General features: G+C 36.8%; 1 protein-coding gene across 1 annotated transcript in view; it reads left to right on the top strand.

Annotated features, from left to right (window-relative positions):
* The window catches only part of LOC141517703 (vomeromodulin-like), a 51,320-nt gene that overhangs the window by 23,485 nt on the left and 14,448 nt on the right, over positions 1-13,387 (top strand). Inside the window, exons 5-10 of the mRNA XM_074228999.1 lie at positions 4,544-5,075; positions 6,182-6,286; positions 8,506-8,661; positions 9,325-9,406; positions 10,443-10,488; positions 12,907-12,995. Of these exons, the coding sequence (XP_074085100.1) occupies positions 4,544-5,075; positions 6,182-6,286; positions 8,506-8,661; positions 9,325-9,406; positions 10,443-10,488; positions 12,907-12,995 (1,010 nt within the window). The remainder of the gene's footprint in view (positions 1-4,543; positions 5,076-6,181; positions 6,287-8,505; positions 8,662-9,324; positions 9,407-10,442; positions 10,489-12,906; positions 12,996-13,387) is intronic.

The following is a 13,387-nucleotide window of genomic DNA, read 5'->3' on the forward strand; positions in this document are numbered from 1 at the left end:
CAATCTTCTTGGAGTCACTGTATCCTCTAGAGGGTGGGAAGGTGAGAGCCCAAGTAAACACTGCTTGCTTATTATAACACATAGACCACATGGTGCAGTAAACTTTTGCCAGTGTCATTGTTAAAGAAAAATTAGTAGATGTATATGTTGTCCCTCTATTTAGACTTCTGGTCTCACAGCTGTTTTGTCAATGGATGGATTTCTTCTTTGTACAAGTACTCCAATGAATGTGTAGCTATATTTTACAATGGATTTTGACTCATGCAAGACTTACACTTCATTTCCTAAGAGACTTAGACAAAATTTTGATGTAATCGCATTATTGACTAAGACTGATGGTCTTCATCCAACACACAAACCCCAAATGCGCTCTTTGTTGCACCTTAAACACAGGGAAAGGTAGCTCTAGAGATGGGTCTTTGGCCAATGCCATTGCCATTTCTGGAACATGGTCATTCCTACCATTGAATTTCAATGGTCAGTCTTTCCCATATGATCAGGGACCACCTTAAGCACATATACCTGATTAGTTAGGGATATCATTTCCAAATCCTCTCAGTACAAGGCAGAATACTGAGGACTGACAGCAATCTAAGATGGTGAAGCTAAGATAATGTCCTGGTCCCAGGTTTGGCCTCTAGCATTTAAGTAGCAGGGTAGCCATGAACGATAATGATTATCCTTATTTCAGAAGAATGAAACTGAGGCATAGAAAAGTGAAGCAACTTGAAAAATATTAGACACCTAAGGAGGTATCAGAGTTAGGATCCAACCCAAAAGATCTGGGATAGGAGTGAGAATTTGCTTTGGTAGAAGAGAGTCTCCTCTTCAAATTTATGCACTGTTCCTCATTAGCTACATGTAGGGATTTGACCTGTGATTTCACTGAAATGGGGAACTTCCCATATTTAACCAATTAAAGTGAGTTCCTTCTCTGCAACTTAGAGTCCTAAAAGTTACCCAGAGTGCAAGGAGGCAAAGCAATTTTTCAGTCAGACAACCAATGGATGTCAGAGGTGAGACTTGAACATGTAGGGTACAGTAGGAAATTGGCATTTTTATATTGTCTTCTATGTGCCTAACACTAGGCTAAGTGACTTTTTAAAATATGATCTCCATGATCCTCATATACCTGAAAGACAAGTGCTATTATCATTCTCATTTCACAATGGAGGAAACTGAGGCAGAGTCTAAGAGATTTGTCTGAGAACACAAAGCTAGTAAGTATCTGGAGACAAATTTGAATTTGTCCATCTTATATGACAATAAGCTGCTTTGGCTTAAACACTCCCCCCCAGCCCCCCACTTCTAAAATTTCCTCCATTGTGGAAAGAGGAGAAAATCTCTTCTGTTATTTAATCCATCCATCAAATCCATTCACCAGGCTACCATCAACCTAGCTGAGGTCCTCAAGTCTAAGTCAATGTGACTTTCCTCCTCCATCAACTTCAGTGACTTCCTATTTCAAAACTTAAAGGCAAAAGTTATATTTTATTCTAGAGACCTAGTGGCAGAGCTGTCTGCTTTAACTTCAATATTTTAAAACAATGAGAACCTTCTTCACTCGGGCGGATGCTTTAGTAGACAGTTTCAAAAAATTACTGGGGTCACAATAATCCCTGCCTTAAGTCTCTTACCACTCCAATCCATACTATATATTGTTGCCAAAGAAATTTTTCTTAGATTTCTATACAAATATGTGATTTTGATATTCTATCCAAATATGTAAATCACAAAGATGTAAATCAATCAACTTCAGTGACATCCTATTGCCTCTAGGATAAAATTGAACTCATTTCTTTTTTTAAAAAAATCATACTTTATTTTAGCATTCATTTTTAACTATTTTGAATGTCCAATTTTCTCCCTCCTTCTCACTCATTCCCCACTATTGAGAAGGCATGTGATAATGTATTAATTACATATGTTGTCCTGTAAAACATTTCCATATTAGTCATGCTGCAAAAAAGCAAAAATAAATAAAGTGAAAAGAGAATTTAATATGCACTCATACTTTTACAATTCTACAATTTTATAATTATCTTGAATCATTGAATTGATCTCTCTAAAGTCTTTCATAGCTAACCACTATTACTATATTGGTGTTACTGTATACAGTGTTTGGCTGGTTCTGCTCACCTCACCTGTATCAATTCTTGTAAGTCTTCTCAGGTTCTTCTGAAAGTTTCCTGCTCCTCATTCTTTATAATACAATACTATTCCATCACAATCCATTAATACAACTCATTCAGTCATTTTCCAATTGAAGACCATTCCCTCACTTTCCAGTTCTTTGCCCCCACAAAAAGAGTTTCTCTAAATATTTTTACACATAAAGTCTTTTCCCTTTTGAAGGTGCAGGATCTCTTTGGAATATAGATTTAGTGGTGATATTGCTGAGTCAAAGAGTATACTTAATTTGATATGCCCTTTGGGCATAGTTACAAATTGTTCTCCAGAATTATTAGACCAGTTTACAACTCCCTCCAGTATTTGTCATTTTCATTTTCTGTCATAATGTCCAATTTTTTAGGTATGCAGTAGTATCTCAGAGTTGTTTTAACTTGAATTTCTCTAATCAATAGTGCATCAGAGCATTTTTGTATGACTTTTGAAAGCTTTGGTTTCTTCTTCTGAAAATTGCCAGTTCCTATCATTTGACCATTTATCAATTATGGAATTATTTTTATAAAATTTTGAATTTATATATTTGAGAAATAAGCCTTTTCTCAGAGATACCAGCTGTCAAAAATATCTTTAGTTTCCTTCTTGTCTTATGATTTTGGCCACATTGGTTTTGAATGTGCAAGACCTTTTTAATTTCATGTAATTCAAAGTATTCATTGTACTTCCTGTGTTCCTGTCTATCTCGTTTGGTCTTAAACTCTTCCTTTATCTATTGGTCTAATAGGAACATTTTTCCAAGCTTCCCTAATTTGCTTATGATACCACCTTTTGTGGTGCACTCATTTTTATCTTATTTTGATAAAAGGTATGAAATGTTGGTTTATATCTAGTTTCTGCCAAATTGCTTTCCAGTTTTTAAAGTAGTTTTCTTTCTTTCATTTGTTCTTTGGCAGATAGTGATTCTTTGACTCCAAAATTTCTATTTAGAGATTTTTGAACCACTATATCACTATGGTCATTTGCTACTGTTTATTGTATTCTATTCTGTATATTGTAATTTGTTCTATTAAATCACCCACCATTCTATTTCTTAGCAAGTAACAGATTGCTTTGATGATTACTGCTTTATAATATAGTTTGAAATCTGGTCTTATTCTTTAGTTTGTAAAGCTCTGCACATCCTTGTCTCAACCTAGTTTTTCAGTCTCATTTGATATTTCCTGCACTTTCTAATTCAGTCCAACTGGTCTCTGGTTCTTGCATACAATCCATCTTCTATCTCTATTCTTTTGCACTGACCGTCCACCATTTATGAAAAATCTCCTTATGTCAACCTAATAGAGCCCCTTTATTCCCTTAAGATGTAAATTCAAGCACCATCTATCTACTGCATGAAGTCTTTCCAGATCCCTCAGCTGCTATCACCCTCTCCTCAAACTCCCTGATGCTTATTCATTTTATATTTATGTGGAATTTTTAAAAAATATATTTAATAAGGCAATGGGGTTAAGTGACTTGCCCAAAGTTACACAGCTAAGCAATTATTAAATGTCTGAGGGCAGATTTGAATTCAGGTCCTCCTGACTCCAGGGCCGGTGCTCTATTCACTGTGCCGCCTAGCTGCCCCTGTGGAATGTTTTTATATAAATACTTGTTGTTTCCTCCTAGAATATAAGTTCCTTGTGAGGAGAATATAAGTTCCTTATATTTGAGTTTGTAATCTTAACAATCATAGTCCCTGGCACAGAGAAGACATTTCTTAAGGCTTGTTAATTATTTGAGAAGCAAGCTTCAGAGGAGAAGCCTCCCAGCATTGTCCTCAGACAGCAGTCTATCAGCAAGATCCATTCAAAGTCTCTTCAGTTGGGAGAGTCTTCCAGAGCTTGCTTACAAACATCCTTGGTTGGTCACGATAAAATGCAGTAAATGATGATAGACAATAAGATATTGTATCCACTTCTCTGCCTCCTTGATTTCTAACAATCTAGACAAATGGCTTTTCCAGAATGGAACACAGTCACTGTATTTAAAGAGTTTTCATGGGGAAGAGAGATGAGGCATGTTCTGCTTGTTCTTGGATTCAAAATGAAGGGCAGAGGAGAGAAGCTGGAGAAGGGAAGGGCTTTGGTTTGAGGTTCAGAAAAACTTCCTCCCAATGAGAACTACCTTTCAAGTGGAATGAAGTGCCTCCAGAGACAAGGTGCTGTCAAGGATGTGAGAGAGGAGATTCTTGTTCAAGGATCGACTATATGATTTAATGGAGTTTTTTCAAGCTGGGTGTCTCCTCTCTAGTTACCAAACACACCCCTATCTCCAAATAGGGAGAATAATTACTAAATAAGGATATGGACAGGTGCTACATGGGAATCACAATTTGTCATATGTAATTTCGATTTCCTTCACTCTTTTTTTTCAGATATGAATCAAACTCTCCCAGAAGCCATTACAAACTTTGTTAAATGTTCTCATGTTGACATATCAGGAATTGCTAAACCAGTTGTTGACCTTCTGAAAGATAAAGGTTTACTCGATGTGGCTTCACTAGGTGGTGGTGGGGGAGGTGGCTTATTGTCATCTTTGCCCTTCAATGATGTTCTTAGTTCTTTGCCTGTAAGTGGTGGCCTTGGTTCTTTGCCTGTAAGTGGTGGCCTTGGTTCTTTGCCTGTAAGTGGTGGCCTTGGTTCTTTGTCTATAAGTGGTGGCCTTGGTTCTTTGCCTGTAAGTGGTGGCCTTGGTTCTTTGCCTGTAAGTGGTGGCGCTTTACCAGATGTTTCTGGCTTACTTGGAGGATTAAAAGGTGGAAGTGGAAATCTGGGTGATACACTGAAACCAGATTCACTGGTCAGTCAAGGACTGGAAAAAGCTGAAGATCTGACTAATACAGTTAAAAAAGCTACAAAAGACCTGGGTGATGGACAAGAACAGAAGCCTGAAATCAAGAATATAGGGTAAGTCAATCTCTTGGCCAGAAAACATACTTAATGATGACTCACTGAATTCCTCCAGCAAGTTTAGCTTGGTGAAGGGATGACTGAGGGGGATAGCTATAGATGATAGCCATGTATTGTATTTAAATTCTGGTCTGTGGAAGAGGGATTAAATTTGTTCTACCTGACCATACAAGGCAGAACCTAGAAGAATCATGTAAATGCAAGAAGAGGCCACTCTGGCCCCACTTAATCAGAGGATAGATGACTCCCTTGTAAAAAATATGCTCTGGAAAGAATTCTTGTTCAAATACATTTTGGACTAGAAAGTCTCTTCCAAATCTGAGTCTGTGATCCTAAGTTTTTAACAAAAGGAGAAGTAGGTCCTATTTGTGTAAATGAATACTATCTTGACAAAGAAGCAAATCAATACTTTTGAAGTAAGTAGGGGAGAATGATGCATTGAAGAGATATTTTGGGCTTCTCAAGTCAAGAGCCTTATGAACTTTCTAAGGGAGATGTGGGGAGATGAGGAAGAAAAGTGTGTATGTAGAGAGGAAAGTATGGGCAGGACTGGGCCACAACTCTAATTCAGATTTGTCTTTGTTTATATAAACATTTGCTTTTCCACATTTTTCTAAAATTTTTATTTTATCACAAAATCTTTACAAGAGGAGAGTTGTGGATGGAATAAAAGAGCCAGAAGACACTTTTGAGATCATCTAGTCTATTCCTCATTTTATAGATGGAGTTTAAAGGAAAAGTTGTTTTTCCAATGAACCAATACCCACATTCAACCATTAATTTCTCCAAAAGCCATTTATTAAACACTAATTACGTGTAGAATACCATGCTAGGGTATAGGTAATGGTGCTTTTTTGGACTTGGGCTAGGGTAAATTTCAAACTTATTATAAGAAAGAAAAAGTTGATACTAATCAGAGCTATTCTGAAAGGGGATTTTCAAGTGATGGTGAATTTGAAGTTATATAATCATTTACTGGTGAAGCTAAAGAAAACCTTGGGATAACCTAGTCCCATTCCTTTCTCTTCAGATATAGAGATTAAGATCTGGTGAAGAATCCATTTCCCGCATTTCTTCTGACTCTTTATCTTGTTGCCCTACAGAGCTCATCCCAGTGACATCATTATAAAAAGTATAACTACAAGAACAGAGGGCAATTTCATGGTGGCCAAGGCCACTGTTGAAGTAAGCATCGCTGGATCCGATGAGTAAGTTTCTTTCTACCTCAATCCACTAGAATCCTCCAATGTTCTTTTCAACCTCATCTACCAAAGTTCAATCCCTGCTGATGAAATTTTTCAATGACAAATAATTTCTTCTTGAAAACCCTTAACTTGCAAACTCCTTAACTGCCCAGCACCATCATCATAACCATTCTTCTTATCCATAACAACTTAAAGCCTGAGAGATTTTGTTCCCTGAACTCAACACTCCATTTACCACCTCCTTTCATCCTCACAGGCCTGGAAGGTCTTCATTCACCTTTTAGAATTCTCATTGTTTATTACCACCTTCCAATAAAGCTGTCCTTGATCTAGTCAGAGGTTTATACTTCCTCCCTCCTCAGATTACTTTACATTTATCTGTTTTTATATAACTTGCCCCTCCCAGTCACAAGTGGAAAATATAAGCTTCAAAGAACAGAGAAGGCTTTTCCATTTTTCTCTATCTTTCCAGTGCCTCTCACATTGTAGGCACTTAAGCAATGTTTGGAGAATAACGAAAAAATATTCACATAGTACTGCTTTAGGAGGTCATTTTATAGTATTATCTTCCATCCTACTGTCCTAGTCATACTAATTTTCCATCGGTTTAAAGGACCTAATTTCCTTTTAAATATTTTGATCTTGCAGGGTTTTTTTTTTTTTTGCTTTATTAATGAAAATCTTAAAAGGTTTCCAATGGCCTTTTAAAAAAGTGACTATTGGACTCAGCATGCAAATTTGTTATCATTCCTATAGCTGAAACCATGGCAAGTCTAAGTAAGGCTTAGAGTAAGGCTAAGGATATTGACAGACTCTTTCAACTCCACCATTGAACTGAAGAATTTTACATTCACTATGAGTAAAAGAACACCCTCTTGCTCATGACACACACAATGCATGGATACCTTGCTTTAAAAAAAGAAAGTTCTTATACATATTAGAATTACAGGCCAAAATTTACATTAATTGGTTGGACCAGAGTAATATATGGAAACATGCTTTGACAACATGGCCAGTCATTTCCTCAGGTTAAGGTAGATATTGGCTCACTGAAGTCAAAACAATGGATTAGTTTTTGTTTTCCTTTTTACTTTGAACAACTAGCTAGTCATTTCTCTTTTCTCCTCTAATCTTAATGCTTCCAGAAGATACTCCCTCTGTCCTCCCAAATTGGACCTACTTCTTCTGTTTGGCAAGCTAAAATTATAAAAGTCAGAAATTCTGGCACAAGATTGAGAGTCCATAGGAAGAGTGTAGAAAGATGCTAAGTACAAACTATCTAGGAATTAATGCCATTACTAATGCTATGAAAAATGTGGTAGATTCACAAATGAATTGACAAAGGGTCTATAGGACCAAAATGGAACCATGGGGTTAGTATTTCAGGAGTACAATGCTACTACAGACCCTTACTCAAAAGCTATATAGAATCTTCAGTCCTCTTAAGGAGACATGTTCTGGAGTAATGCCATCTCCATTCACTAGCAACCCACTTGTAGAGCATTCATATTGAAGTTAGTAAATAAATCTAGAAATGATGGCTTTACTGAGTCAAACAAATGAGTCAAAGTCTTATTGCTATTTTTGTTATTGTTAGTATCATTATTAGTAGTAGTGGTATCATTGATGTTTTTAAAATATGTTATCATAAGTACCATTACAATTAATTTGATTGTAGAGGATAGCAACATAAGTGAAATCTTTGTTCTAATATTTTAAGCAACACTCAAAATGCAGCAAAATAAAAGTACCACAAAGTCAGACCAATATAATGAAAGTTGTGCCTTTGAATGATTTTTAAAATCATACCTTTAAAAAGTTCCCTTTCTAGTAAAAAAAGAAAACATAGCAATACTTAAAATTTCACAAAAATATAAATGCTTAACATATCATAAAACATAAATGTTATGCCAAAAATTTTAATGTTATGCCTAAAGATGAATTTCCTTAGCATTAGATTCAAGTGTTCCATGGAGAGCCTTGCCCTTTTGTCTTCATTTGACTCCAATCTTGTTCCAAGGTCCATATTCCCCTTTAAAACTCTAGGTTTTAACTTTGCCGGAATTTTGTTTGTCTTACATGATAACCAAGATGATGATTATCTGGCTGAAAAAGTGCTAGGAAGACACAGGAATTTGGCTGGAAGAGTCATTGGCTAGCTATACTCTGGGCTAACAAATACTTTTGCTTCATTTAAATCTAAATCTTATTTCTTTTTTTAGCATACAAGGACTTCTCGTAGACGCGGTGGGCTTTGTATTTTCCATTGTGTTGGATTTAAAAATTGGTTTGAAAACAAATGCTGCCCAATGTACCTCCTTCGAAATTGAGGAGAAAAAAATGACAGTTAATGAAATGAATCTGAAAATAGTTGACAGGTGAGTAAAAGGAACTTTCACTCATTTGAAGCAACTTTAAGGTAGATCAGAACTGAATCACAGAACCATAGAATGGCTATTCTGGAAGGGCGTTTACCTTACAGAATTTCAGAGTGGCAAAGGAGCTAAGAAAATAAAACACTAGGGCAGGAAGCAATCATAAATATGGGACATAGAACGTCATTAAAATAGCTAACATTTTTAGGTTTTATAGTTTTCAGGGGGCTTTCCTCATAATAGCACTGTAGTGTGAGAAAGAGACTAGACTTGGCATCATTATAAAAATAATTTTGATATCATAGACTCCCTGAAAGGGTCTCATGACCCCCAGGAGTCCTTGGACCAAACTTTGAGACCTATTGCTCTAGTCCAATGCTCTTCTATGGAGGAGAAAACTGAGTCCAAGCCTTCTATAAGTTCACATAGTTAATAAGGACAAGAAACAAAATTCAAATCCACTTCTTCAAACTTCAAGTATAAAGCTCTTTCTACATGTGAGAAGTTGCAGAAGGGAAGGAGGTAACTAGGAACTCAGATATTTGGATGTTAGAGCATTCAGTAAAGCAATGTGATCCAGGAGGGGTTGTTCCCTTACCCAGTGGGTTTCTGAGTGCTTGTGATAAAGATGTAAATACAAAAAGTCCACTCCTTTCTTTTTTTCAGGTTAGAAAAAGCAACAAAGTTCATACCAGTTCCAGTTCCACTGGATACAGTCATAACTCCTGTGATATCAATGGATATGTCAGTAAGTTACAGGGTACCACCTCAGGGTTATGCATGATACTTGTCTGGGCCATGAAGTTGGAGGTCCCATTAGACTTGGCCTACTAACAATCTGAGTTTAGTGACTAAGTCTTATAGAAGGTCCAAGAGTAAGGGTCAACTGCCTTCTTATACCTGGGGATTCACCTTAAGCAGTACCTGTACTGACAAGTTACTAACAAGTTGAAGAAAAGATTAGATAAAATGGAAGATCCAAAGGAAAGAAAGAGATTCAGATTTTCAGGTAACAATGACTGCCTTAAAAATCACTCAGGGATACCATTCTCACTGGCTGCCCATCTTGGATATGACCTTTGCTTTCTTAATCTTAATCTGAATCTCAAGAACTAAAAAAAATCTCAAAACCATCTTTTCAGAAATAAACAAACTGAAAGGTTGATGTTTGTTGTTCTTTTTTTTGTAGTAGAATGAAAGCTGTCCCATAAACTCATGAGAGTTTAGACTGAATTAAGAGAGGCAGTCCTCTTAATGTCCAGAGGGTCAGGAGATCATAATGCTACTGTACTCTCTTCTCAGGAGACCACATATGGAGTACTGTTTTCTGTTTTGGGGGCTACATTATAAGAAAGTTGGAAAACATCAGAGAAGGTTGAGCAGAGTAGTAAGGGGCTTTGAATTTAAACCAAATGAGGATTTGATGAAGGAACTGAAACTGCTTATCCATGAAAAGAAAAGGGCAAGATGGTAGCTCTCTTTGAAAGGCTTTCCTGTAGTAAGGGGGGTTTAGATTTATTCTGCTTGGCCCACAAGGGGAAAACAAGGAACAATAGGCTCAGTGCAAAGATGTAGGTTTAGGCTGTAGTTCAGGGATACAAACTTTCCAAGAGTGAGAGCTGGCTAATTAGGGTAGTGATAGATTCTCCTTAAATGGAATTCTTCAAGAATTGGGCATGTCATAGAGTAGATGCTTGGTGTGATGGGAGCTGGACCAACAGGTCTCCAGGTCTCTTTTAACTCTGAAATTCTCAGTCTGAACTTCCAATGTATCTATCTTACAGGAAGGAGAATGCAATATTGAATTAAAGAATCCTGCATGCAAAAATGGTGAGTGGTAGAAGCTCAAACACATTTGCTTACCAATTTCAAATGATGAAATGCCTCATTACACAGACTAAAGATTGTGGTTTCAAGTCAATATAAAAGCAAAAAGTGTTCTAAGGATCTTGGAGTTCCATCAATCCTATAAGGCGTTTAAGCTGAACAAAGCAATTTCTCCCCAACTATGTCAGGAAGTATGAACCAGGCATTTTGCTGAGGAGGAAACTGAGACTTAGAAAAGTTAGGTGAATTATTTACCCAAAAAGTACACAAGATGGAATTCAAATGCAGGTCTTTTGATGTCTAGTTTACCAGCAATTAAACAAGTTGAAGCAGTAAAGGTTCTCTAAATCAGGGTTTCTTCATCCATTTGGTGTGTCATAGATTCCTTGAGCAGTCTGGTGAAACCTATAGATTCCTTCTCAGAATTGTGTTTGTAAAGGGAATATTATATTTCAGTTAGAGGTTAGGGAAAAATAAAGGTAATTTTTTCCCATTTAAAGGAAACCTACTCATTGATCTTTGGGGATTCATGGACCTCAGATGAAGAACTCCTTTTCTAAAATATTCTTTCCCCCAGTGAAAAGGAACAGCACTGTTTTGGGTCACAGAATATTAGAATTCAGGTCTGGCAGTGCCCCAGTGAAACATTTGATTATAAAGGGACCTTTTTCCCCTCTCTGCATATATCACGGGTCTCCACTAGAAAAGGAAGGAGTTAGACTAGATCAGTGGTATAAAACCCAAACAGAAATGGGGGCCACTCAACCATACATGAGGGTCCTGGTGGGCCAAATATTGACAAATTACTATTATCTATGTTTTGTTGTGTTTTTATTTATTTTGTTAAATTTTTCCCAATGATATTTTATTCTGGCTCAGGGTCTACTTGCCAGATTGCAACCTGATGATCTTGTTGCTTGATACCTCTGGATTAAAATATTCTAAAGGTCCCATTCCCATAGTTCTAGGGTCTTCATCTTAATAAGTAATCTGAATGGTGGTGAACACTGTCTTAGTCAGTCCCATGGAAATTGTTAGGGCTGATGCTGAGATTGTAGATATTGATTACTATACTGCACAACAGGAGTTTAATAAATGATTGGCATAAGGTCTGAATGCAGCCATGCATATGTGCCAGATCACCTGGCTGAAGTTGTTGTATTCTGCTCAGAGATGTTCTGAAATAAATTGTACAATCAATATCGTTATTGAACTTCTACCACCTAATAAAACAATATAATAGAAAAAGAGAAAAAGGAAAGGAAAAAAGTAACAAGTATTTGCTGTGTACAGAACCCAATGCTTGGCCCTGGAAGGGAAACAAAATTAGGTGAAAAAGAATTTAAAAGAATGTTTTAGATTTGTTTAGATAGCAGCGTTGGGGGTAGCAGAAGCATATTTTGTAACATATCAGTCTGAGAAAAAACTGAGATGGAAAATTGCAGGGTATATAAGACAGCCCATTAACTTGGCTAGAATTAAGGGTTTAGGAAGGAAAATTTTCAAAAAGTAACACAGGAAGTGTTCAAGTGTTCATTGAATGAATGGTCAATTCATTGGTACCACATCATGGGCAGCTTGGATTGCTAGGCTAAGGATTTCAGACTTTTATCTCCTAGGCAGCAGGTTATTATTAATACTACTATCTGTGTAACTTTATATAAATTGTTTCCACTCTGGGGTTTCATTTCTTCATCTGTAAATTGAGTTTATCAGACTAATAGGGGTTGCTAAGTGGTGCCATAATGCACAAATCCTTGTGATTGGAGTCCTGAGTTCAAATCTGAAATTGGACACACTCACTAGCTGTGTGACCTTGGGTAAGTCTCTTGATACTGTTTGCCTTATTCTTCTCATCTGTCAAATGAACTCAAAAAGGCAAAGACAAAATTACTTCAGTATCTTTGCCAAGAAAACTCCAAATAGGATAACAAAGAATCAGAAATGACTGAAACAACCAAAAATCAACAACTAAAGTTGTTGTGAAGATAAAATGAGATATGTAAGAACTCTTTGGAAACTTCAAAGTGTTGTAGTGTCATGACTTTTAAATGTCTCTTCTACCTTGAAATATACAATCTTGGAATATCTGGGATCAGACTCCATGGGCTAAACTTGTTAAAAATATCAACTATGGAGAAAGCTAGGTGGTATAGTAGATAGAGCACCAGCCCTAGAGTCAGGAGGCCCTGAGTTCAAATCTGACCTCAGACACTTAATTACCTAGCTATGTGACTTTGGGCTAGTCACTTAACCCCATTACCTTGGAAAAAAATAAATTAAAAAGTAAAAATATCAACTTTTGTGATTGTTTATCCTTCAGAAAAATGATTTGGAATGGAAACCCTATCCTTCCAAATTTTGTGGCTGCTTAGTCTTTGTTGACAAGGCTCTAACATTCTTCAATTCTATATCTGACAGCATCAATTGAATCTGCTAAGGAAGATTTAGTTAAATACCATGTGAAGAGCTCAAGTTTCAACCCGAAGGGCCTTCTGATTTCCTACTGTGTAAGTGTTATTTTTTCCATACAATGGTGAGACTAAAATTGGATTCTCCTCTGAGCTGAAGAAATATTTCCTGGTAGAATAGGAAGCTAAGCCTTTCTCCTCTCTGGTCCCTATTCCTTTAATAAGCATCCAATATGCCAGGCATCCTAACTTGCTCCAATTCTGGGACACTGGAAAAATATGAGGAGCAGTCAAACTAGATTTCCAATTCAGTTTCCCCCATGATGAATTAAGCAAGCTGTTGAGATGGAACTCAACCAACAAATGCATACTGATGACACCCCCAGGTCAGTGGCAGGTTTGTGGGGAAGATGAAAGAAGATATTAGCCAAGAAGATCTAGTCCTAGTCCTGGAGGAGTTTACTACCTGGTTAAAGAATTGTCTTATGCAC

This window comes from Macrotis lagotis, chromosome 1 (genome assembly GCF_037893015.1).
Source record: "Macrotis lagotis isolate mMagLag1 chromosome 1, bilby.v1.9.chrom.fasta, whole genome shotgun sequence".
Lineage (NCBI taxonomy): Eukaryota > Metazoa > Chordata > Mammalia > Peramelemorphia > Peramelidae > Macrotis > Macrotis lagotis.